The 26,879-nt window shown below is 43.5% G+C and overlaps 1 protein-coding gene across 1 annotated transcript in view; it reads right to left on the bottom strand.

Moving 5' to 3' along the window:
* TRPC4AP (transient receptor potential cation channel subfamily C member 4 associated protein) overlaps positions 1-26,879 on the bottom strand; it is a 39,284-nt gene that overhangs the window by 9,516 nt on the left and 2,889 nt on the right. The window contains exons 5-14 of the mRNA XM_058814982.1: positions 16,502-16,630; positions 16,137-16,253; positions 13,540-13,597; positions 12,526-12,581; positions 10,252-10,380; positions 8,957-9,158; positions 7,289-7,477; positions 6,109-6,251; positions 1,922-2,053; positions 1,188-1,246 (exon numbers count right to left, since the gene is read on the bottom strand). Of these exons, the coding sequence (XP_058670965.1) occupies positions 1,188-1,246; positions 1,922-2,053; positions 6,109-6,251; positions 7,289-7,477; positions 8,957-9,158; positions 10,252-10,380; positions 12,526-12,581; positions 13,540-13,597; positions 16,137-16,253; positions 16,502-16,630 (1,214 nt within the window). The remainder of the gene's footprint in view (positions 1-1,187; positions 1,247-1,921; positions 2,054-6,108; positions 6,252-7,288; positions 7,478-8,956; positions 9,159-10,251; positions 10,381-12,525; positions 12,582-13,539; positions 13,598-16,136; positions 16,254-16,501; positions 16,631-26,879) is intronic.

Here is a 26,879-nt window from a genome sequence, read left to right as displayed (position 1 = left end):
TGTTTCCAACACTCTCCTCAGGTTAGTGCTCACTGAGGTTCTTGTGTAAAGATTCCTTTGATGTGGACTGAACAGTTTCTGCAATGAGAACAGAGCCCTTCTCTCCCTGCAATAAACAGCTCTGCAAGTCTGGTTTGGACACAATTTCACTGAATGAACATCAGCACACAAGTACTTTGCTCTCATCTTGTCCTCAGTTAACTCAGCTTATCTGTGATTTCACAGAAAGTTCATGTAATTATTTAAACTCCCAACAGATTCCACACATTCCACTTCTTCCAAAGCTACAGCTGGGAGCTGTTTGCTGCTCAAACAAACCTGAGATCTTTGCAGCAGCCACTTTAGTAGTAACATCACCTGTAGAGATTTTATTGGAAGACCTGGAGTGATTCCCAGGCAAACAATGTCTTGCATGAAGGATTTACAACAGGTCAGCATTCCTTCCCTATGTCCAGCAGCTCTGCATTCTCAAAGCTAATATCCCACAATCAAAAAGGCTGATGTTTGAAATCTATCCAACAGGACTAAAATCCTGCACAAAAATACCAGCCTGGCTCTAGGAATGAGCAGCACCTCAAGTACAACATGGCTCTAACACAGGAGTTTGTAAGGAAAGGACACCATCTCCCAGAACTGAATGAGAGCAACACTGATGGAATGCAGGATTCTACAAGTCTCAAACACCTCTGTACCAGCAGCACAGCATTAAATATTAAATATTAAATAACCCCAAGCAAACTGCACCACCCCTCCAATTATTCCAGCACACCCAAGTTTTCCAAAGGATTTATTCTGAAGGCAAACAGGAGATTTCTTTGTATTTCCCTGGCTCATTGTCAGCTCTCAGGAGAAGGCAAAAAAGAAGAAAGCTGCCTCCTTATTCCTTCAGCCAGAAAGTGTTAACTCATCCTGTACATGTTGCAGCTCATCTCAACACAAGACAAAATGAGCTGGGTTTAACCCACATATTATGGGTTTAATATGGTTAAACCCATATTCAGACATATTCAGACATGCCTACCACAGAGCAAATTCTTAGGCTGTAACAGCAAGAGCTGAAAGGAATATGAAGTTTAGGGACAGCACAACATTCCCTTCATATGGAGCCTGCCCTGTGCTCAGGACACCTGGAACCACACCAGGCAAACAGCACCAAGCCACAACCCACCACAGCTTCTCATACTCACTCATGGTGGTCACTGAAGCTCTGAAGAAGCCTCAAGAATTGTATCTTTAAAGTAATGTCCTAAAAGGAGACAAGAAAGGTGAAAAAACATCACTGCTTTAGTATTTTTGGCTATCATCAGTTACCAAGCAGGCATGAAACAGTTGAATGGAAAACCTTTCCAAATCAAACCCCTTTGGACAGCAGAGCAAGTGACTTGCAAAAATGGAGAGGCTGCACTTCCCAAAATAGAAATGGAGATTGCCTCTAAGTCTATGCACATAACAGGTAATAAATTCCTTCTCACTGCAAAGGCAAAAAAGCTTAGAATTGTACTGATCAATTCAGAATGTCTAGGTTTGGAAAGAAAAGAAACATAAAGAGTCCAACACAAACCCAACCTCCTAAACCTGACTGTGGCACAATCTGTGCCCTGTGCCTCTCCTAGGAATCTTTTCTTTGAATTTTGGTTGTCTTCTACCTCTGGCCTCCAGGGTCCAGAAATGTACTCCTTTCTCAGTTCCCAAAATGGACATGTTCCTTCAAATGAACAAACTAAGAAAGAGGGGAGAGGCTAAACTGGCCCTGCTACATTGCTAGCATGACCCAAGGATAGACTTCAATGAAATCAATAATCCCCCAAAATCTGAGTGCTACCACATCTCAAGTCACTGATGATGCAAACACCCAGATCCTCAGCACAGCTCCTCAGAATTGTGTGCCAGGATGAAAACCCAGAACTGCAGAGGTGCTCACCGGGCTGCAATCACAGTTCTGGTTGTGTCCATGCAGAACCAGGGCTGAGGCCGAGTGCTTCCTCCAGATGAGTTTGTCAAACAGGTTATTGAGGCCAGGAATGAGTCTGAACTCTGCTATCATCTTATGAACCTGGGGAACAAGACAGGTACAAACATGTCTGCTCCAGCCTAAACACAGATTTAATGCAGTCTGCAAACAGATGGGCACAGTGATGTCATCCCCTGACAAAAGGATGTGAATTCTTGTCTCAAACAGCAAATGTTTGTGTTAACCATAGTGCAGCAGTTTCTATTTGTGGGTGTGGATAGAAAACATCCACACTGGATAGAAAACAGGTTTAAACCAAGCATTTATTCTGGGATAAAGCTCTTCACCAGCTCTTCAATTAACCACTGTGTCTCTGGAAGCTGCTTTGGGCATCAGGACATCACTTCCAGCACACTGAAAATGCATTTTACACCAAACAGCTGAGCTGGGGATATTCTGCAGCCACTCAATCCCCTGAGTGTCCTTTCCTTTGAAGACACACAGCTGCAGCTCAGGCAGGCTTCTGATGGCAAAAAACTCCATCAATATTGGTTTTGTTCATCAAAACACCTGAGCAGAGTCCAGCAGTAACACAGCCACACCACACTGCTCCTTCAGGTTAAAGAGAAGCTGAACTTCAGAGAAAAAAAAAGTCAAATTGCTTATTTATCAGTCTGCCTGGTACATCTTTTTTATTCATATAAAAAAAGCTAATAATTTTGGTGTGAACAGCTGTTTAATACCTTTAGTCCAAGCTGAGATACTTTTGATGTAAGGAGTTTAGAAGATGAGGAGTAAGGGAAAGAGAAAGTGGGGACTCTCATTAGCTGTAGGCCTAGTACAAGCAAATGAAAACCACATGACTGGAATGTACAACATTCTGCAAAAATTAAGTAGCCAAGTAATGGACATGTTCCTTAAAACTAACAAACAAAATCACTTAAAAATACCCCAGGTTGTCTCAAGATCCAGAACTGTAAGCAGCATCATTTAACGCAGATCAATCTTTGTTTTATTTACTCAAACACCTAAATGAATAAAAATATCTGAAGCTGATGCTGTTTTACAGGTTTTGGTTCTAGTTTGCAGCACAGCTGATGGCTTTTTGCACTCCTCTGGCTGTAGCCACCAGCTGTCCCACCTTGATGGAAATCATAAATTAATGCTGGACACCTCAAATACACACCTGAGGAGCATCCAGCTCCTTCCCACCCACCCACACTGCCCTGACAGACTGCTGAGCTTGGAGTCCTCTTGTGCTCCTTTATTTTGAAACACTCTTGGACAGGATTCCCTCTGAACAAAGTGCTCCCTGTAGTGCCCCTGTCCCTCCATGGCACAGGCACAGCAGGAGGGAGCCAAGAAAGAGCCTGAGCTGCCTGCAAGAGCCTCAACCCTCAGCAAAGGAACAGCTCTCTACACTCAGTGTTAACTCCTCAATCTGCTCCTCTCCAAATGACTCAGATTTCAAATCTGTGCAGTTCAGTTTGCTCTGAATGCTCACCTGACCAAGCTCCTCAGTCACATCTCTGCCTCTGCATCACTCTCTCCCAGAGCCCAAACTCATTACAATTACTCTGCCTGAGGATGCCAAGGCAATCCCTGCTCTATATTCAACTTTCAAGCTACTTTGGCTTTTTCCTGCTGCCATCCAGCTTCACAGGAATTGCTCTGTTCTTTCTCAACACTAAAACTGTCTCTGCTAAGCTGTTTCTGTGTGTGCAGTGTGGCTCCCTACAGCAGGAGCAAGGAAATCATCTGATGGCTCTTCACCACAACACAGACATGCAGGACAGCCTAGAAAAATACATAAGGAGAGTAATTTAGGGTGTGACCATAATGAGAAGGCAGCAAAGGCCCAGATCTGCAGAGAAACACCTCTTATTCCCAAGGTGAGATCATCCCCAACATGGCAACAGGAGGAGTTAAGTCACTGCTACCAGAGTTATCAATTTATGCAAATTAGCCAGCAATCAAGTTTAAATCAAGCATTCAGAGATTCATTTGGGGACAGGCTGAGTTTGGGAGGCTGCACCTTGCTTCAAGCAAATTCCAGACCATTATGTCAATTATTACAGCAGACTGAAGCAGGTTTGTGATGCCCTTAATAAATTCTATCAAAAATGAATCCAATCTAAAACCAGCAAGTCCTTTGGCTGCTCAGACTGGTACCACAAATCCTGTGCTTTTATTCCTTCCCAGAAAAGACACCAAAAAGCAGCTGAGATGCTCGTCTGAGGGTGCTGCTGCACACTGCTGTGCCTGCATTCCACAGCTTCCCTTGGAGAACAGCTCAGCTCCAGTGCCTGGCTCTCAGGAAGGGCAGGGGATTCACACAAAAAGATCTGCCACACAAATCTTATGCAGATTGAGGAATGAAGGATGTAGCATGTGCTTTAAAGGCAGAGGACTTCACAAATCAAAACAAAGAAAAACCCCAAACAAAATAAAGGACAACCCCCCCCAACCAACTCTCCCAAAAGCAAACAAACAAAAAACAAAACCCTAAAAAAAAAAAAAAAAAAAAAAAAAAAAAAAAAAAAAAAACCTGACTCTGGATAAGAAGTGTTTGGGAATGCAGTAACTCAAATCTTTCAAGATTTGAATTCAACTGCAGTCCTGAATCAGTCCTGGGAAGAATTGAACTGCAGGCCACCTTTATCCTTGCTTTCCCCATCTGCATGGGGACAGAAATAGCAGATGAAGGATAAGAATTGTGTTCTCAAGAAATTAAAACATAAATTCATCTTCAAAGCTAGCTGCTTCAGCAGCAGATTTTTTTGCCTTGTCACATTTGACAGGAACACACCAGAAGTGACCCAGGGAGGGAAGGAATCCAGGACCTCCAGCTGCAGCAGGATGAGTGCAGGCTGCAAACAGTTTCTGCAGAATCTATAAACCTGAATTCTTTTGGGAGCTCAGGCAGGGATGAATTATCTGCCTTAATACAATGGAAAAGAAAAAGTCCTTCTAATAGATCCATGTTCTGCTAATTTCAGTTATGTTTTGGGCTTTGTTTACACTTTATTTCATGCCTAACAGGAACAGCACTTCTAAAAGGAATGACAACATGATTAGGAATTGTTTATGGTTTCTGCAAGAATTACTGGTTCCCTCTGCTTCCTCTTATGCAGAATCTGCTTCTTTTAATGCCAAGTGTCTGCTTAGAGTCACAAAATCCCAGGATGGCTTGGGATGGAAGGGAAGCTCTGCCTTCCACCAGACCAGGCTGCTCCAAGCCCCAGCCTTGAACACTTCCAGGAACAGGAGGTCCACAAGCTCTGCTGCAGGTTTGGAGGGAACAGGTGGGTTATGTTTGGGACTGAGCTACAGCTGCACCTGTATTCAGATCAAGAGATTCAGGAGATTGCCCTGGGGGGTGTTTGATACCCTGGGAAGTTACTACTGCAGAACAAAATACTCCAGATAAATGTGCCCCAACCCCTGCTCACAACACAGCCTCTCCTGCCTAACACAACAGCCTTTCTTTTGGCCCTCCCAGTGTCCAGGACATCTGAATGCCCCTCCTATGCCAAGCTCTGCTGAGCTGAGCAGACTGCCAATGCTGGAAACCTGTCAAAACCTCACCAAGGTTTGCTTTGCTTTTCCCTTCATAACCTGCTTTTGACCTATTTAAATCAAACCACAGCCAAGGCTGCAGTGACTGGTTCTTCATAAGCCCGTGTGAGGCAGGGAACATTTTTTTTTTTTTTCATTTTAAAAGGAAGAAAGGCAAAGGAACAGATGAGTGGGATTTGCAGGCAGTGACCAGTGCAGACAGCACTGAAGTGCCGGGACTTTAACACTTTGCCAAGTCATGGCAATATGCTGCAAAAATCATCCAGAGCATTTCCAAAAGTGAAAGCAGCCAAAGAAGGGTAAGGCCTGAAGGGGCTCCATCCAAAGTGGGCACCAGGAGGGGGGAAAACTCCTGACATCATCCAGGTACCCACACACTTGCTGCTTCCTCCTGCATCCCTCCTGCACCAGAGCAGGGTGTGAGCAGCCCCAGCTGCTCCCACTGAAATGCTGCCTGGTTTCTGGGCAGGACTGCCCAGCTTGGTACCTTGAGCTTTGCCCTGACATTTCTGTGCCCATGACCTCACTCATGAGCACTCAGGTTTAAAATGTGAGTGTGGGCATCCACTGGGGCTCACCTGGTTCCTCTGCCTGCCCATGAGCAGCACACAGAGAACATACAGCACCTCCAACTTGTACATGATCTCATGCATGATCTTCATGGACTGGGGCAGCTGTGTCCTTGTGGAGGTGTTGGCCAGTCCACTCTCATCTGAAGACTCTGAAAAAGATGGCAAAGATGTGAGACTGAGGCAGCTTCAACAGGAAAGGATTTGTTACAGTTGTTGCTTTTACACTGAACACTGCAGATGCAGGAGCAGCACACAGCTGCTGGAATTTTCTCCTTAACTAAAATTAGTAATGTACAGGAAATAACCAATTTGAATTAGATGCTAGAGAAAAAATATAGCTGAAAATTTAGAGGAGATAAAATCAGATTTTTAAATTCTTTTTTCATAACAGACTAAATGGCAGCATCTCCTTAAAATAAGTCAGCTCACCTAAATGAATTAACAGATTACTGCACCAAGTCATGGCATAAAGGTAATAAAAGTAGATGGCATATGATCAGAAGCACTTACTATTAAATCTATTTTTATTTCATACCTCAGTACCAGTATTCTTAGGCCACAGTTAAATAATTTCATAACCTTAGAGAATTACCCTGCTAAGAGCAGAAACAGGAATATGAAGTACTTTGAGTTCTACCAGACATACACTGCATTTTTGTCATAAGAAACAAACCACACACATGCTCCAAAGCATTTTCCTAAGGTTGTATTAACACCTCCACTGTAACATTTTTTTTTGTTTTTCCAATTAATTTCTTTAATTTAGCTGGAACTACCTTTCCTTTTTGAAGAAGGGGACACTTGTTTTGTATGAAGCATCTGAACGCAAAGTCAGGAGCCAAAGTTTTAGGGTAAAATGCTGGTGAAGCCACTTACCTCAGGAGGGTTATTTTAATCACTCCAGAGGAGGTTAGGGCTGAGGATGCACAGCCCTTCAGTATTAGCTAGGCATGCAAAGGGCACACATTGCTGGAGGGTTTTTCCTTTAGCTAATTTTAATTCAGTGAAAAAATCAGTGCTACATGAGAACAAAGCAGCAGTCAGACCTAAATGCTGGTATGTGAGTCCTCCATGGAAGGAAAGGGGAATCAGGACCAGACGACAGGAAAAGCAACACGTGGCAAACCCTGAGCAAGGTTAAGACATTCATCAGCTGCTGGTGGGTGGAGGGATGCAAGCCAGGTACCTGTGCTGCTCTGCTCTGCCTCTTCATTTGCCACTCTCATCAGTGCATCCAGCACCAGGGCATTGTCCAGCCAGGTGTACCACTCCTCCAGCTCCTGCAGGAAGCTGGAAGTCCCTGTTGTTTCAGACACCTTCCTTGTGGCCAGTTTGCACAACCGCTCGATGAAGCCTGGAATATTCAGAAGTGTAGCTGAAAAAAAATAAAGAGAAAGAATTTCATTACAGTATAAGATCACCAGTACATCTACTTCAGGAATACAGAAGTGTATGGTTAAAAAGAGCTGGTTAAAAATATCTGAAGATGGAAGAACTCAGCACACTCTTCTGTTAAGGACTGGAAAAGAGCAATAATTCAGGGCTGCTCTACAGTCTCACCAAGGAACTGATCTGGCTGAAAACTAAGCTGGCAGAAATAAAGCAGCAGCCTTTGGAAGGGGCAGCCCCACCTCCCCTTTCCTCCTTCATTTTCCTTCCCATGGTTTTAGTCTGTAGTGACTGAACTGGCTCCCTGCAGCAGTGGGGAGGAAATCTGACAGCTTTTCAAGTAAAAAGTTCCTGAATTAGCTCCTCATGGAGCAAAACAGGTGGAGAACACACCACAGCAGCCTCAGGTGTGAGGGTTTTAACTGTGGAGCTGCACCCTCAAAAAGAGCAGTGGAAAGACAGGAGTCACTGCTCTGCAAAATGTTTGGGGAGGTGCAGTTTGCCTTCAAGAATAATTTAATTACAGGACCTGTCTATTAAAGATACACGGCTAAAGCTTCACTTCCCACCTGCAGGGGCAAGGAGAAAAGGACAAAGAATTTGGCCATGAACATTACATGAAAGGGCTGCATCTCTGAATGAATAAGCTCCCTGATAAAGTTTTAAAAATAGAATATACTGTACAGCCTTTGAATCAGTCTCTGATTGTGCCCATAAAAAAAATATTAGCTAAACATTTTCTTGGCATGGGCCTATGTAAATATCTGCTTCAGAAGCCCAAAAGCTTTTCAGCACAGCAAGAACTGAAAACAGCAGATTCTACATCTGATGATACTTTAACTTTTCCAATTCCTATTCATCCTTCTAGGCAAGACTTCTGCACCTGAGAAGTACTCAGCACAATAAGGAAAGCTGCACTGTGCTCAAAGTTAAGGCTGAGATCAGTCCCACAGATTGCCAAGGCTGGTTTGCTAACACTGAGGAACATAACTAATATTAAACACACTTCTCTTTTTGATAAAGACAAGACATCCTGTTCAGGACAATATCAGATAAAATCAGAGAAGGAACTGCTCCAACAGCAACCACACTGCAGGCAGCTTTACTTCAGGAATTCATATTTTATGGAGGACACAGAATTATTGAGAGCTGCTAACGGGAAGTCCATGGATGTGGCTAAGGCACAGAAAACAAATCCAATTCTTTTAAGCCACTCAGAGAATGCTGAAATGACAGAAACTACCCACCTAATTAGCAACACCACATGAAACCAAATGCTACACAGTTTCACTAACAGGAAACATTATTTTCAGGAAACAGTCTGAGGGGAGTGAATCAAGAGAAGTGCTTTGTAAGACACAACACTTTCAGTATCTTTCAGAAACATAACATTGGGTGACACTGAGAAGTGGAAAACTTTATACATTGCTGAGATTATTCTGATTTGTTACAGCACAACAATTACCTTGATTAATTTCAGCTCGGGAAGGGCCCAAGTTTTTTTTCTGCTGGGCATTTTTGGCCAGAAGAGTGTGCTTGTCATCACTGCCTGTGTCCAGCTCCGAGATGGTGACAGCCAGGATCCTGCAGAAGTTGGCCAGCTGCTGCTGGTCAAAGCTGGACACCAGGCTGGCCAGGTTGGGAATATCATCCAGCTGGATCATTTCCTGGGGAGGCAACAGCAGCTCAGTCACATGGGATGGTCAGTAAGAGAACACAGGCAGATCCTCCCTGGGAGCTCTCTGGGCTATTCCAGTGTAGCAAAGGAGAAGCAGCTGGGATTTACAACAGCTGTCAGGCTCAGCAATTCCCAAAGTACAGATATCCATATTTTAAATACTACTTTTATATTTACAAAAAAAAGTGGGGGTCTATTTTTAACTAAAAAACTCACAAAACCACAAGCTGATTTAATACATAAATTACGTTTAGGTACTAGACTTCAATTTTGTTTTTCAATCCTGTCTTTTCTTCAAAACTCACAGATAAGAACTTCTAAATTATTTCTCAGTCTTTTCATCAGAAGTTCTTTTTAATAAAAAGATGTTGAAAACAGCTTTCAAAAGAAAAAAATGTTCAGATAAACTGAGCTTGTTTCCTATTTCAGGAGGTACATCAACCTCAATCTTATTTTAAATAATAAAGTATTAGGTTACAGACTCCTGGCCTTCTCCATAAAATGCACACAGACTCCCTCCAATCAAGGTTTTCCCAAGGTTACACCTTGAGTATTTTACTTGCATCACATCAGGGCACTGAGCTGCAATGATGCTGGTAAATAAGTTCAATAACCAGGTATGTGCAGAAAAGATTTAAATGCCCTGTGTCCCCAGCCTGCAACTTCTCAGAGAGGTGACAACCACCCAGGAATATGCAGGAAACCTCCCAGATGTGAGGAAGACAAGTGAAGTATGTCAAATACAATCAGCAGGCCAGGATGAAAACTGAATTTATATGAGGTTCATTTTCTTTGTCCGTAATATTGGCAAGTCTTTAATGACTCAGACCATGGGGACACAGCTGTCATTCTCTGAACTGGGTAAAAGCACTACAAGGATGACACCACAGGAATAGTTTGGCTTCTTTGTAAGAAGTGATTGAAGTTAATTACCACTGTGAACAGGCAGGTTTCAAACAAGTTCCAAGAAGTGAGAATGGCAGCTTTGAGGACTATCCTCAGACACTCTTCAAAGAAACAGCTCTCTTTCCTCCACTGGGCTGAAAAGCCACACAAATGATATTAAGAAAGCAGTAACTAACCTTTTTAACTCCCAGGATATCTTCAATGAGCGTTGCAGTTTGTAGGAATGTCTTTTTGTTTGTCATGAGTGTAAACAGGAACAACACAAAGTCGTTTCTCTCTGCCAGCCGCCTTGTGACTCCTTCAGTCTGGAAATGAGCACAGACAGACCCAGTGAGAGCCCACCCCGAGCAGCCACATGGCACAGGCAAGACAGCCTTAGAGATGATGTGTGCTGAGCTAGCTGCTCCTGAAACCAGGGAATGTGTTTGTGGGAACAAAAAAACATCTCCAGTCCTGGTGTGGAGTCATTGTGGCGCTGGCAACAACGCTGGGATGAGAGAGAGGCTTCACCTCAAGGCAGCTTTTCCTTGTCTGAATCCAAAGGCAGCCCTGCCTGCCTGGGCACACAGCACAGGGGCTGGGCTCTGCTTTGCATACAAACTGTGAGCAGCTCCATGCCATGGTCTGCACACCCAGCAGCTCCTAAACCCTCAGTGTGGGAACCCAGGACATCCCTCTGGCAGTCCAGGATGGCCAGGACCCCTGCCAGGGGGCTCAGAGACCCTGGCACGGAGCCCAAAACACCTGTGGGTTTGATTATGACCATGGAGTAAATGACCAACTTTATATGAAGATCAGCAAGCCACAACAGTTTAGGTAGAATAATAGTGAAGTTATCATGGGGTGGAAAAGTAGATTTTGGGGTTTTTGAATGGGGGTTCAGGAGGCAAGATGGAGGGAACTGGGTGTGTCCAGCCTTTCTCCTTCTCCTTCTTGGCCTCCATCTTCTGCTGTGATGGTGGCACTTACAGATTGGTTTAGAGTAGAAGCTCACTGTCTAACATAGGTGATAGGTGTTGGGAAGTTATTGTAAACATTGTACAGGTAGTTTTTAGTATAAAGACATAACACTGCCCTGGGGGCAGGCAGAGTGCCTGGAACTGTCCTGCTGGATGGACCTCAGCAGGGCAGGAGAAAGAATTTTATAGATAAGAAACAATAAACAACCTCGAGACCAAGCAATGAAGAGCCCTGACTCCTTCTTCAAGCCCTGGGGTGGCAAAAGAGACTTTCCAACTGTTCTTGGGGTCACTCTGACAAGCTAGAGATCCCAACACCTCAGCACTGCTGTCTGAGCAACCCAGATCAAGCACTGGCCTAGAAGAACAGGGTGATGAACCCCAAAGTCAGACTGAGGCATGGAAACTCAAGTTTAAGGCTGCCTTTCATGCTCTGAGCTCTGCTGAGAGCACAGCCAGGCTTTCCTGGAAGTCACAGCTACATCCTCACTGCTTGCAAAGCTGTGTTTTATCCATGAGACACATCCCCAGTGCTCACAGAACCAGAGTGGCAAAGAGAATTCCCAAATATTTACAGATAAGCATAAAAACAGCTAATATTGCCCACAGACCATTTCTGTGATCCTAGACACTTCTCCTCCAATCTCTGCAGTAATACCAAAGTGAATTAAAACAGAGCAGCTAGTCTAGAAATTAAAAACTTGGTTTTTAGCTTATCATGCTATTCTCAGTTTGCAAAAGTTGCATTACCTGCAGTTTAAAAAAATAAATCATCCAAGCCAAGGAAAAAAGTGTTCCCTCTCTTCCCTGTCCCATGTGCACACAGATCCTTATCAGTGAGACATGATCCAGTAAGACTCAAACTCTGGAGATTAGACTGATAGTTTTGGAAGAGCTCCAAGCCACTAACCAGCTCTTTTTTAAATTTTTGTTAAATAATGTTCCCTAGGCTCTGGCATAATGAGGGGTGTGATGAAGTAAACAATCCTGAGGATGTTCCCTGCATGCATAATCTGAGGCCTTTGCTTTTAGCTTCAGGATTTTAATGACAAGGCATTTCCAGAGGCCTTTAACCCAGCACCTTCCTTTGCACTGATCTGCCATTACTGGACTGGACTGAACTAAAATCCAGCACATGGAGTTGTAGGATCAAAATCAAAACCCTTTGCCAGCCCCAATTCTGAACAAGACCAGCTGTGGCTGGGCTTAACAGGAATCCGTTCTCAGCTTCAGATTTTAAACTGCAACATTGACAAAGGCTGGCACAGCATTCCTATGGAAACACAGAGACAGAAAGATCCAAACAAGGGAATTTCAGCTTGACAATGCAGGTCAGAAAACAAATTATTTGAGCAACACATCAGATGTTGTATTTAACTGAAGGAATTTTTATGCAAAGCTTCAGAGTAAGTTTAAATTATACTTAAAAGAGTCTGTTTATTGTCTTATCAAGCAGCACATGTAAAAAGTCACCAGAAGAGTTGTACTTACACATATGCAGGTGTTGTACAGTATGCTTAAACAGTCCTTGATGAGGTCATCACTTACTGCAAGGAGAGAGCAGACAGTCAGCAGCCATTCCCTGCCAAGGAACACCCCTGGCATGGGAGGGACATGGAGAGCTGTGGGATGGGTGACAACTCCAGGCTGCCAGCTCACAGCACACATGCAAATGCTTTATGGGATAGAAGCCACAACAAACACTCTACACCCGACCTGTTCACATGTTGAATTATTTTTGTATGGGGAAAAAAATGTCAGTTCGTGCAGTTTTCTCCACTAGAAACTCATGCTTGTTTTCTCAGCACCTGGGCTTCATAGAAAAACTTCCAATCTGCTTTGCCACAGCATTTTAATATTTAAAACATGTTTTCAGTACAGACCTTCAACTGCCTGAAGCTCCAGTTGAAGTCACTCCACCTTTGAAGTTCCCTGGCTGGCAGGCACAGGGTGCACCATGACATTCCCTTCCCTCAGCAGAGCACCAGCAGAATCCCAAGCAGGGAAATGAAAACACTGCAGCCAAGCTGCTCCAGCAGGAAGGTTGAGCTGAACTCACTGCACCCCCTGTCCTTACAGCAATGTGGAAATGAGCAGTCATGTAACAAAAAGCATGCTGTTCTCCTGAGCTACTCATCTTACAATCTCTGCAGTTCCCATGACATAAACAATGTTTTTTGGTTTATTATTAATAATTTTTCACTGTAGCTGTAGCCACAGGAACAAGAAGAGTTTCCAGTGATTGCAGATTTAGTGCTTTGAGTCAAGTTTGTTGTGCTGAGTGTATGAAGCTCCAGAACTGTGCCACAAGCAGGTGACTCTCCCAAATCCCAGCACAAATCAGTACCAGGGAGAACAAAGAAACAGTGATTCACTCCTAAATGAATCAACAGGAAATTGCTGGGATGGAAAGGGAATAACAGAAAAATAGAACAATTTCTGTCTGAAGCAGAACCATCAGGCATAACTGGGGAAAAGAAAGAGATAAACCACCTATTTACTTACTTTTCTGCTTCTTTTTCTGTGTAATAAGAGTTGGTCTCATGAGAATTTCTACTAAAAGCTGTAAAAATAAGACAAAGAATTAAGGGAATGATCACTGAGATACAAATAACCAATTAATTTGCCAATGTCAAACCCAAACCTGTTTCTGCTGAAGTCACAGAGATGAATAATGAAGGCTCTACAATCAAACCCCAACTGATGTCAAAATCATATTGACAAATTATAGTTGCATTTACCCTGAAGAAACAGTAAGAGCTGTACAAAATAATCTCCCACTGGCAAGTTTTAAAGAATTTGAGCTTGCAAGGAATGTAATTTCACATGCCTCCAGATAACATCAAGGATGGTGATCACACATCTCTTAAAATAAGGAATCTTTAGCAATAATCTGCAAAGAGATGCAAATTTTGCAAAGTCACTAAATCTTGCTGGGCTTCAAAAACATTTCAGGTCCAGACAGAATTTAGCAGCTCCAGATTTTATCTCAGCACCAAAAAGCCACTGCTTGTGTACAGGATCCTGGATGTATATTTACATTTATATTTTCATTTAAGGAATATTATCAGCTTAGCAAAATCAGGACTGTGGTTCTGACTGATGTAGAACTGATCTTTAGTTGCTCTAGTCTAGTTTGGCTTTAAATATTTGAAAAAACAGCACTTTATTTAAAAATGAAAGTTGGCAAACAGAAGGGACTGATGACTTCTGCAAGAACTACTGCAAATGCTGTTGGTTTTAAAATTCAGCTTAAAATTGTTCACAGCATTGCAGGTATCACTCAGTAATAAATATCAGTGCCAACTCACAAGATATTTGAGAGTTTACAACATCTATTTGTCCCATCTTCTTTTAATGAACTATTGATCCATACAGAGGAAACCACGCTGACATCACTGGAGGCTACATTAAAAGCACCAACAAATAAATAAATAGGCAGCTTTTAAGAGGAATATACATTTTTAGCAGTATTTGTAGTAGCAGCTGTAGCATTAATAGGGTAGAGAAAAATGACTGCAGTAATACAGATCTCATATTAATTGTTTGTGTTTTAGGAGGAGAATGCACCTCTTAAAATTTGGGGTTTATGCTTTAATTCTTGGGGTTTCTGCCTCTCACCAGAGGCAGAAGGAGCAGAAAGGGAATTATGAGATAATATTTCTTGGGATGGGGTTACATTCAGGTATAAAATCCATGAGGTTTGTGTATTTGCACTCTCAGGTGTTTATTTTACATGGATCCATATAAAGGGAGGAGCCACCAAGCTGGTTTTGTTCTTCCTCAATGTAAAGACTGAAATTTTGTCAGAATCCAAAAATATTTTAACTCTCACACATTCTAGCCTAGAGAGTACACAGCAAACTGAGTGCCCTTCAAAGTTACTCATGTTCCACAGCTCAAAATACTGCAACATAAATCAGCACATGGCACACACAGCACCAGCACATCAAACTTCTTCCCTTTCAGATCCTAGAGCAGGATTTTTGAAAACACACAGCACTGGCTTCCATCACTGCCTTTAATCACATTAGACCCACCTCAATCCAAATCTCTGACCTTACCACCAGGTATGGTGGATTTGATATTTACCATCTCCAGCCCAAGGGAGATGCCAACCAAGCCCCAACCAACCAAACCAAAAACTTGTCCCCAAAACACACAGATTCTGTGCACTATGTTAAAATCATTTATACAAAATTACCACTATTTCCCTTTAAAAACATGGGAAATTTAAAGTATTTTCATAGTGTTCTCATTTGCTTGGGTAGCTGAAGGCTTTTGCCCTCAACTGACAGCAGCAACTAAACCAGTGCTCATTTCAAAACATCAACAGCAGCTTTAAGTAAAAGCAAGCTTTTACTTGTGTAAAAAAATAAAATAACAAAAATGTTATTTCTGTTAAAAAGACAAAATAACAAAAATAAATGTGACAAAAATAAATAGCAAAATCTGTTTAGTTAAACTAAAGAGAGTGTTAATTAGTTCACTGGAAAATACAAATAATACATTTCTAATGAAAGCAAAGTCAGAGTTGGGCACCATAAAACTGAGCAAATGGGTATTTGTGCAATGTAGAATTAAAGCAAATAAACAAAATGATAAATTGCCAGAATGTCCACAGAAACCTTCCAGTTCTGCTTAAAAACTTTGCCAGAGATGAAGCAATAAACATAAACAACCTGGTTAAAACAGAGCCCTGGTGTGCTTCAACAGCCACAGATCCCCCAGTGCTAAGTGAAATTCTCACTGCTCCAATGCCAATTGGGTTATTTTATCTCACAACCAGGAATCATTTGAAACTGTCTTCATTCAGAACTAAAGGTCTAATCTTTTTTAAGGTAAAAAAAGACTGACTAAAGAAACAGCCAGGTATTCTGTATCATACAAGAACAAAACACCTCACTTTGCATGTAGTACCTTGAAAAATACACCCTTTTCCAATTTTGATTAACAGAAAGTGGCACAATTCTAATGCTTTACATTAAATTGCTAAAGTCATTCTGCAGCTTGCATTTAGAAGCTTCAAAGACCTCACTGAAGAGATTTTTCAGTGGGATGATTATCATGCAGATCTTTGGATACTGAAAAAACACACTCACATCGACTCCTCCAAACAAATCAAACGTGTATGTGTTGGGGAAACTGGACTCTTGAGCAGCTTTTCTGTCTTCTGTGACATAAACCATGGCTTCCATCGAGAGAAGTGGAGAAATTTCCTGCAGGTAAGAGAAAAATAAAGAGATGGTTCAAAAAGAAAACTGTTCATCACTGTAAACACAATTATCTTCCACTATCTGTATGACTAATCATCACCTGCACCCCCAGCTCTTACCAACCAGCCAATTTCTGACAGATATCATCATGCAGACAGCTAAAAAAATTAATACAGTATGAGCACAGTAGACTTTAAAGAAAACCACAACAAAATCATCTGAAGCTTTAGGAAGAAGGGTGCAGGCAGTACCTTTAGGATGCTTTGGCACTGGGAGAAGTCACTGTTTGGGTGGCTGTGCTCATACAGCTTCTGCAACAGCAAGGGGATCCCATTCCATTTTGCCTGTTTATCTCTCTCCTTCAACAAGGCCTCTGTGATCTGCAAAGAAGGAAGAATGTGATTCATGTGTCCAGAGCTTCAAAACCAGGAAAACAATCTTATCACCTTTCTGGAAAAAGAGCTCACAACATCCAGTGTCACCCTGATTTTTTAAGATTTTCTAAGCCTTCTGATATTTACATTCTTGTAGCAAACTTTCTCACACACTTTCTGTAAATAACTCATTGTTTTGCATTCTATGGAGGAGGAGAAATTTGATGGATTGTTGGTTTGTCCAGTGTCATTGGAGAGGTGGCACTGTCACCTTCCAATCCACTGTCACTCTTGGAAAACTATAAATGTTGGAGTCAGAAATAAATAAAATAAATTTCCTTTTTTCTACCTTGAGAGCAGTGGTTTGCGTCGTGTTGTTTTGTGTCCTATAGTGACAATCCAGCACCTCTTTCCTCCATGCAGCAATTTATCCAGCACAGGTAGCTGCAGAATTTTACAGATGTAAAGTATCTCAAGCAGCACAGAGCTTAAAGCAGATGTCATTTAGAGTACATAATCTCATTCTGTATTTTTATATTGATTGTGTATTTTAAAATGGCAGCACATTAGTCTCTAAACAATTCCATTAGCAGAGCTCCAGCTGACAGGTCAGTGAAGGAGGAAATGGGTGCCCTGAGACCATCTCAAATTACACTGCTCTGAGGTGGAGAGTGCTGAGGATGGGAAGGCTTCATTACTTGATGCATTCAGCTAGAAAGGAGAATTTCCTCAGCCAAATCCCTGCAGTCATTGGTCACAGCAATGACCTAAACCACAAAGGTTTACAAGCAGGAACATATCAAAGAGAGAAAATTCCCTCTGTAGTCTTGGGCTGGTTGTAAAAGGAGATCACCAACTAAATCAGCAGAACAACAATGCTGGCATTATCCTGAAAACAGGCTGTAACCACAGAAAAGAACACTTGGCATTTACTACTACAGCTGTCCAAACTTTCTTCAATGTTCCCCCTTCTCCCCTAAAGTAAAAAAAAATTAATATTCATCACCGTGTTTAACACCTAAAAAAAAAAAGTAGCAGCACAAGACTAAAATATTCTGCTTAAAATCCACAAAAGATGCTTTGAAGTCTGAATACTTCCAGGTTAATGCCAGATCTGTCAAGGAGGAGCTGAGGACATTCAATTAAAATCCACCATGCAGTCAATGCTGATCAAACTTTAACTCCTTTCCTCTCTGGTACTTCAGAGGTGCCTACACCAATCCCAATACAGGGACTTATACAGGGAGAAGGTAGAGCAGAAAACAATTCCAGCAGGATTTTTGCTTGGATTTACTAATGATTTATGTGCTCTCCAAATAAAAACAACTAAAAAAAAAAATAAAGAAAACTCCAATCCTCTGGTCAGCACCTCAAGGCAAACCTTGGAAAACAGAATGTCCTGAGCTGGGAGGGACCCCCAGGATCAGCCAGGGCAGCCCCAGCCCTGCACAGACACCCCAACAGCCCCACCCTGGGCATCCCTGGCAGCTCCTGGAGCTCTGGCAGCCTCGGGGCCGTGCCCATTCCCTGGGGAGCCTGGGCAGTGCCAGCACCCTCTGGGGAAGAGCCTTTCCCTGGTATCCAGCCTGAGCCTCCCTGGCACATTTGTGGGCTGGCCCTCACTCCCAGGCTAAAGCCCTGAGCCGCTCTGTTCTGCACCTTTCTGGGGTTCAGTGACATTTCCCTCCCAGCTGCTTAAATCTCACTTATTCTTTCAGCCAAGACATGGTTCTCAGACACAGCTCAGTGCACAATTCCAAAGGGCCATTCAATTCCTGATTAGGCAATTATATGCAAATATACTCCAACTCCTGGCAGAATTTAACCCTTTTCTCCCTGGATTTACAAGAAGATCAGAGAACTGATTGAAGCTGAGAACTCAGCCTGGCAATGAGGCTGATGTGGGTCCTCACCCTCTTTGTAAGATTCCCAAGTATTCAGGATTCTTTTCCTGATGAAATGCCTCAATTTTTAGAATAAAATAAGAATTTCAAATAAATAAGAACTCCAAGGGTCTTGAAGTACCAGGTTTTCTTGCTACAAGGAGTGATTGAAGCACCATGAGCACACTTGGGACATAAAATTCTCTCCAGTTTTTAACTTTTCCCTGCTTTCTGAATCAGAGGAATCAACCAGCACTGCTGGAGAATGACACAGTTTTCTTCTGAGCAGGAGAAAGAGCAGAGGATCAAACCAGAAAGCCAAAATCACTTCTCATCCTCTGGGTCAGCTCCTTGGAAGTCACAGATTCCATTCCAAACCAAGCACAGAGTGAGCCAAAGGAGCTCTGCCACAGCCCCATCCCAGGTGTGGGAGGAGGACAAACCCACAGGCAGTGGGAGGAATGGGATTAATTGCTGGGCAGAGTGCACAGAACACACAGAAAATGCCAGGGAAAGAGTCCAACTCTCCAGCTCCAGCTGATGTGGAAGATACCAGAGGCAGGGATGATGTGCACAGGCTGCCATCACAGGTTCCAGCAGCACAGAGAAGAATTCAGCACTTAAATGCTCTCAGGGAAGGCCAAAAGCCTTTAATTAACATTAAAACCTTGTGCTGGGTTTAACACCACACTGTTAATCACATGTATGCTTCTTGGTTTGGGGCAGGATCCATCTGAGCCATCTCCACTCCCATTTCTGTACTAGCAGGGCTTCCTCTCCCTGCCCCAGGCTCTGAGAGGCAGCCACAGGAAACTTTCAGAACTGAAATTCTCAAAGAGTGAAGCAAATGTTTCCTTGCTCTCATCATCTTTTATCTGCTTTCAAAAGAAAAAAAATTAAAAAAAGGTTTTCTTGCTCTTGATTTAACACGTCTTCGGTTTCACTGCAAGCTCTGCTCTGTATTTGAGGCTACCCTGGCTCTGGATATTTCCATTGTGGCCGGGTGGTATTTGCCAATGCAAAGATTTTTGAATTCTGGGAAGGGATTAAAATTCAATCAGACTTTGTGGAGCTGTCTTTCTTCACAGCCATTTTGGTCAAAAACTGCATCTCCTGTTTTCCATAACAGCAGCTAGTCAATGCTTTTCATTTATAAGCAAAAATGGTTTTCTTTTTGGGGATATTTTACTGAATAGTCATCAAAATCAGCACTGGATCTTTTAGGGCTCCTTTCCTCTGTGGAATTTTCTGGTCTCATTCAAGCACAAAAAGTGCAATCCAACACTGATTTTCTTCATTCACTGAAAAGCTCTGGATAAAATACCTGAAATCTTGCAACAAAAAGTGAGAAGTCAGGTAAAATCTAGCAAGAAGTAGAGGCTGCAGCAGCCCAGCTGGAAGAGGTATCCATGAAAACCAGAATCTCCCCAAGTGCTGGCAGCTGGGTTTGGAATTGTCATGCATTACATTATGTTAGGGAATAAGGATCCCTTCTGGAAAACAGAGCAGCAGCACAAACCTCTGTAAGAGCCAGGCACAGCAAACCAAACTGGTACAAACACCAGGGCTGCACAGATCACTGCCCAGATTGCTGCAACACATCCCAGCTCTGGCTCACAGACAGAGAAACCCAAGGACAGCCACTGGGGCTCTCCAGAGTGGTTCTGTTCTGATCCCTGAGCACACAGCAGCTCACCCAGAGCTCCCAAGCTGTGTCCCAGTCCAAAGGTGTCTGTACAATCCTGCTTTTACACCTGTGGTGTCCTGAATGCTGCTCCCCAGGCAGGTGATCCCCACCTCACCAGGACCTCCATGTCCCCCTGCTCCAGCCATGCCACAAAGCCATTTAATGGAAGGGCAATCACAGACCTTGGACAGGATTTAAATTCAGAGATACAAAATGTGTCACCAGCCCAGCCATGCCTGCAAGGTAGAACAGACTGAGTGGTTTTCTCTTTAAAGACTCCTAAGGAACTGCAGCTCAGGATTTCCCAGGAGATTACTCCAAAGACTGATAACTACCATGGGAACACTTTCCAACTACACAGTTTAAGTAACTTCTGTGCATAATTTTCCTTGACAGTATACAAAGGACTGAAAAAAGACACTGCACACACCTCTCAGTATTTAGTTTAAATTTCTTTCTAACCCCACTGTCTTTTAAATCTTTCAAAAAATTATAAGAAGCACAGAATGTCCCATCTTGGAAGGGACACAACAAGGACTGTCAAGAACAGATTCTCACCCTGCACAGACACCCTAACAGCCCCACCCTGGGCATCCCTGGCAGTGATGTCCAAATACTCCTGGAGCTCTGGCAGCCTTGAGGCTGTGCCCATTCCCTGGGGAGCCTGGGCACACTCTGGGGGAAAACCGTTTTCCTAATATCGAGCCTAAACCTCCCCTGATGGCATAAAAAATATTATGAATAATACCTGCATCTTCATGAAATTATAAATTAATATTTGCCTAAATCCACCCCTTGATCAGTCTGTCTCCTTTTTACTTGTCCCCTCCACTTTGCCCATCCTCCAGGCACAGGAACAGCTCTTCCCCCCTGCTCTGTGTCCATGCCCTGGCAAGAGCTCAGCATTGCCAAAACATTTCTTACTGCCCTGAGATCTCTTGGAGATAAAGTTGCTCCCAAATCCTTCTGTTCCCACACTGTGACAATTCTCCTTGCCCTACAAAGCAAACCTCTGATTTTCCTAAGCTGAGCTGTGCTCAGTGACACCTCTCAGTGTCTTCCCCAAACTGCTGACCACCAGCAGTGGTGAGAGCAGCAGAAATCCCAGGAGCTAATCCTCCCTTTGCTCTCCAGGGCAGGGCAAACAGTCTCCTGATAAAATTGTGTCTCTATTTTACATTTTACCCTTCAAACATTCCACTGTCTTGCTGAGTGTTTGCTGTCATCTTTCAGAAAGCAAACCAGGTGTCCAGGCATCCTTCACAGCACTGAAGGGATCCTGCTGTGACAGAATTCACAGCTATGACACATCACTTACAAGGTTTTTTAATTCCATTTCTCATTGCAACCACAAATTAACACTGGAAGTGCTTTTTAAAAAAGCAGAATTTCCATTCTCAGGATTTTCCATGATCACTTCTGAAGTATCTATTCAAATGTCTTGAAAGTTTAAAAGCAAACAGGCACAAGATTATGGATCTCAACAAAGAGATGCAAGCACATGGTCTCTCTGTATTCCCAATAAAATTGAAGCCTTTGCAAATCCTTTCCTTCAAGTCTTTAAAGCTGTACCTTTAAAAAAAAACAGGAAACTAAAATTTGTGCAATTAAATGTTTAATTTTCCTCTGAACAGTAATAACTTAGGAAGTCATCTCTGACAGTCTGCCAGGAGAATGACTATTCAGGATTTTGGGGAGTGCCTCACCACTCCAGCCCTGCACTCCATTTTCCTTTCCAGGTGCTAACACCCCTCCATCAGCCTGGCTGAGCTGTCTCCTCCCTCACACAACTTTTCCCACAAAAGCCTGTAACCAAGACAAATGACCCTGCAAGTGTTGGTTTGAACACAACAGCTCTGCAGGAACACAGCTGCTGGCCCATGGAGCAATTCTGGAAAGTGTTCCAAGGGAGAAGCTGAGCCCTGCAGCTCCAGGGCAGAGCACACCGTGGTCACTCACAGCTGAGCTCTGATCAAACACAAACATTAATCCTGAAAGGAAACTCTGCTGGGAGAAGTCCATGTAACAGCACTTATGTCCAGCCTCTCTCCAGCTCCTTGATTTTACAAGTGCAGATCAGGATTCCCTCAGCTGGATTCCCTGTTTCTCCATCCTCCCCAGCCCTGCATGGGCCCCCATCCTTTCTCCTGCCAAGCCAAAAGCCAGGCACGAATCCAGGGACTCATTGTCCTGGGATAAACCATGCCAGAGCTTCCAGCCAGGCCTAACCATTCCCACAGCTCCCAGACCACAGCTCTGCTCACCAGAACTGGGAGAAGAGCTGATCTACCAAGAACAGGTCTCCTGAATCTCCAATTCCAACACAGACCTTTAATACCAGCAGCTCTCCAAACCCACTACAGGATGTACCAGATCAGAACAGAACTACCAATATTTGCTTTGCTGACCTTACTCTCAGAGAAAAAAAATCAATTAATATGCATAATTATACCAAAATTATATTAACTTCTTAGTTACTACTTTTCCTTAGAAAAACTTAGTCTTAACCTTTCCTTAGATTAACTTCTTAGTTACTACTTTTCCTTTTTCCTTAGAACTTCCTAAGTTTCTTCTTTATTTCATTTTGAAAGAAAACAAAATCTGTAGGGCTATCTAAGAAAAAGCATAGGGATAAAGAGTATCACAGCTACATTTTTCTTCTCACTCATCTTCAGCCACACAAAAAAATCAGACACCAACACAGCTTAAATCCAACACAGGCACTTTTTTGAGCATTTCTAGTGCATGACAGAGCTCTGGTGTTGTTACATAACAAAAGCACGTCCAGGCTTTCCAACACTCCCTCACTGTCCTCCCCTGAAGAGCCTAAGCCTGCTAACACCCACACAATCAGAGCTCCTCAAGTGGATTATATTCACGTGAATGTTGTTTTGTTGGTGCTCTTGTAAGTAGGAGACAAAAAACTGACTCAAAACCAAAATCTTTTCTCAGGGTTAGGAAGCTACTCCTGCTGATAACCTGAAATCTGGATGTCTGAGGGAGAAAATGTTTTCCTTCCACAGAGCTTTTTTACAGTGGATAGGGACTATGCTGCTAAAGGAAGTGTCTGCTCCTAGGGATAGCAAAGCATGAAATACAGCTGGAAAAATGGATCCTTTTTTCCATTCTGCTTGTTTCAGCTAAGTCCTGGTAATCCTATGAGGGTGAGAGCAGTGCAGACACCCAGCTCTTGGGACTGCAGCAGGAGCACATTGGTTTGCCAGCAAATCCCTGGTCAGTCCATTACCACACTGCTCTGTCCACAGGGATTCCCAGAGCTGTACCCAAATACCCTCTGGTTTCATGCCACATCCATGCTGTTCACAGCTTGCAGCAGATGAAGTCTGCACCTTCTTGCTAAGCAGATTTGAACTGGATCAGCTGAGCCAGAGTGTTCTTGCTTTCAAGGAACAGCACAAACTTGTCCCAGAGCCTGTGGTCCATGGCACAGCTGTGCCCCAAGGAGGACAACACACCAGGCCCCTCACAACCAATATTCCTCCTTGTTAGAAATGTGTCACTTCTGGAAAATTCTTCTGCCACTGGTTCCCAGCACCTGCAAAGCCCTTGCACTGTGCTCAGGGCAGGGCAAATCCTGATCCAAGGTTATGCAAAGTGATACCAACACTGAGGCTTGTGTGCAGGGCAGCAGCTGATGCCAGCACTATGGATAAAATGGATACAGAACAAATAATGGCAGTACCTACTGAAATCTGCCTTAGCTAATCAACTTCTTATCACAGAATCATTTAGATTGGAAAAGACCTCCAGGACCAAGAGTCCAACCTGTGATTTATCCCCACCCTATCAACCAGCCCCATTGTTCCTTGGGATCTCCAGAGATGGGGATTCCACCATCTCCCTGGCAGCCCCCGACAATGCCTGATCCATCCTTTCCATGGGGAAACTCCTCCTGCTGTCCAACCTGCCTGATCCATCCTTTCCATGGGGACACTCCTCCTGCTGTCCAACCTGCCTGATCCATCCTTTCCATGGGGACACTCCTCCTGCTGTCCAACCTGCCTGATCCATCCTTTCCATGGGGAAACTCCTCCTGCTGTCCAACCTGCCTGATCCACCCTTTCCATGGGGACACTCCTCCTGCTGTCCAACCTGCCTGATCCATCCTTTCCATGGGGAAACTCCTCCTCTTGTCCAAGCTGAACCTCCCCTGGCTCATCCTGAGGCCGTTCCCTCTCCTCCTGTCTGTCCCCAAGCCTCACCTGGCTGTCCCCTCCTGCCAGGAGTTGTGCAGAGCCAGAATTTCCCTCTGAGCCTCCTTTCCTCCAGGCTGAGCTCCTTTCCCAGCTCCCTCAGCCACTCCTCATTTGACTCCCCAGCTCTGCTGCCCTTCTCTGAATAATTTATTATTAATAATAAAGCAAGACAGCAACTGGCAAGGAAGCCAAGGGTTCTGGGTGGGTGAGCACAGCAGGAACACTCAGGGATCCAGATTTCAGAGCCTCAGCTGACCTCAAAACTGCCAGATATTCAGGGGGCTGCTGCTGTCAAAAATGCTTTTATGTCCCTGTAAGATCAGAGTGTGAACTTTTAGATGCAGTGATCCTTCCCAGCTCACAGCTAAGCCCCTGCTTTCCCCATACAAAAATGGATCTTGAGATCACCTAAGAATAGCACACAAAGCTTTGTTCAGGGCTAAATGCCACTGCTGCCCATGGCAGGCACCCCAGCACAGAATTGTGCTCAAAATCTCCCTGAATTCACATCTTGACATGGGTTTCCCCTCCCTACAGGACACCAGCAGTGCAGTGCAGGCAGCACATGACACAAAACTTCCTTCCAAAACACAGCTAGGAAGTGCTTCAAGGACACTCATGACTTGCTCTACACCCCAACACAGCAACCTGACCTGCTCTGAGGCTCTGCAGGAATAAATCAGCTCAGAAATGTAAGCAAGGGCTCCCACACTGCCACTGAGGAGCCAACTGCAGGAAAACTGGGAATGTTGTGATAAAAAACAGAACTTAAAAAAAAATGAAAGCAGCCAAAACTGCTTCTCTAAAAGTTACATCAAAGTGTTTTATATTTAGATTGTCTACGAACAAAGAACTGATTTGAGGTAAAAGTAAAGAGACACAGAATTCATAAAGTTCAAAATCATTCAGGGACTTATTCCCCCTGCTTGAGTTTAAGTGAATCTCAGAATGGTTTGGATTGGGAAGGACCTTAAAGCCCATCCAGTGCCACCCCTGCCATGGCAGGGACACCTCCCACTGTCCCAGGCTGCTCCCAGCCCTGTCCAGCCTGGCCTTGGGCACTGCCAGGGATCCAGGGGCAGCCACAGCTGCTCTGGGCACCCTGTGCCAGGGCCTGCCCACCCTCACAAGGCAGAATTTCTTCCCAATGTGCCATCCAACCCTGCCCTCTGTCAATTTGAAACCATTCCCCCTTGTCCTGTCACTCCATGCTCTCACACAAAATGGGTTAAAATACCCTCCTATGGCATTTATGGAGTTGTGGGAGGTCTATGTGTCCAAGGTTTAACTCTCTGGGCAGCACAAGGATGCCAAAATTTTTCCAGCAAAATCAAACCAAACCCCAGGAACAAAAACCCACGTAAATTTTGGGCATTATAAGGAGGATGAAACCAGGAGAGATTTCCTTGATTGTTATAAAAGCTTAAAAATGAAAAGAGTATCACTGCGTTTTTCAAGCAAACCAAAGCCCAGAGGTGGAAGCACCATCCTACAGACAACAGAGGTGCATAAGGTTGGTCCAGGTTTACCTGACTGAAAGGGCAGTGGCTGAGGAGGTGCATGAAAGAAAGAGTGCAGAGGTGGACAGGGAATGCAGTGAGACAAAGTCTGTCCAATCCTAAATCAATCCCAAGGAGAAGAGTCAATACAGGTTTGTACTGATGCTAATTAGTGGCTCTTCTTAAGGATTAACCAAACTAGTAGCAGAGGAAGCAGCAAAATAAGGACAAAATAGCTGTAAAAAATACCTGCTCTTTTACCTCTCTGCTAGAGAATGAGGCATGGACATTCATGATGAATATGGTGCCTTTAAGATTTGAGCTTTTCTATTTTCCATGTATTTGTAACCCTGCAGTTCTTTAGTGTAGAACTCCAAACCCCACACTCAGTGTGAGCTGCTGCTTTCCCAGCTTGGGCAGACACAACAATTCCTCTCCAGGCCTGGCAATCAAGGACACCTCACTGCCTCAGGGCCCAGAGAGGGAAACAAAAGGGAGCTGGGGGAGCAAACCTGGGGGTCAATGACTTCATTATCTGGAGCTGAAATTGGAAGATTAACCCCCAATATGTACATGGACCAAACTTATAAAAGTGTTAAACCCATGACCTGTGGTCCATTTTTGGGTGGATCTGGGGGGCTTTGTCTGCCCTGTATGTACCTGAAGGCCCTTCAATAAATATAACTGCTTTTTATTCCCTAATTTTGTCTGGCCTCTGTTTTTAGGTAGTCCTGAAAAGGCATAAAAAAATCTTCTCTTAATAATCGCTCAGAATCCTTGTTTATCAAGAAAAATGCTGTTGTCTGCACTAGTAAATTAAAGAAAAGCCATTTTTTATTCCATCTGACCTCTCTTAAGATACTTCAGCTCAATAAATCAGAACCTGAACGCGAGTTCTGTACCTCATGCTTCATTTTCCAAGTCTTTGCACCATTTTGCATTTAACGTGCAAGAAAAATGCCAATTATT

The sequence above is a fragment of the Ammospiza caudacuta genome, chromosome 15 (assembly GCF_027887145.1).
Source record: "Ammospiza caudacuta isolate bAmmCau1 chromosome 15, bAmmCau1.pri, whole genome shotgun sequence".
Lineage (NCBI taxonomy): Eukaryota > Metazoa > Chordata > Aves > Passeriformes > Passerellidae > Ammospiza > Ammospiza caudacuta.
Note: the sequence above shows the minus strand (reverse complement) of the source record. Positions and strands in the feature narration are given on the sequence as shown.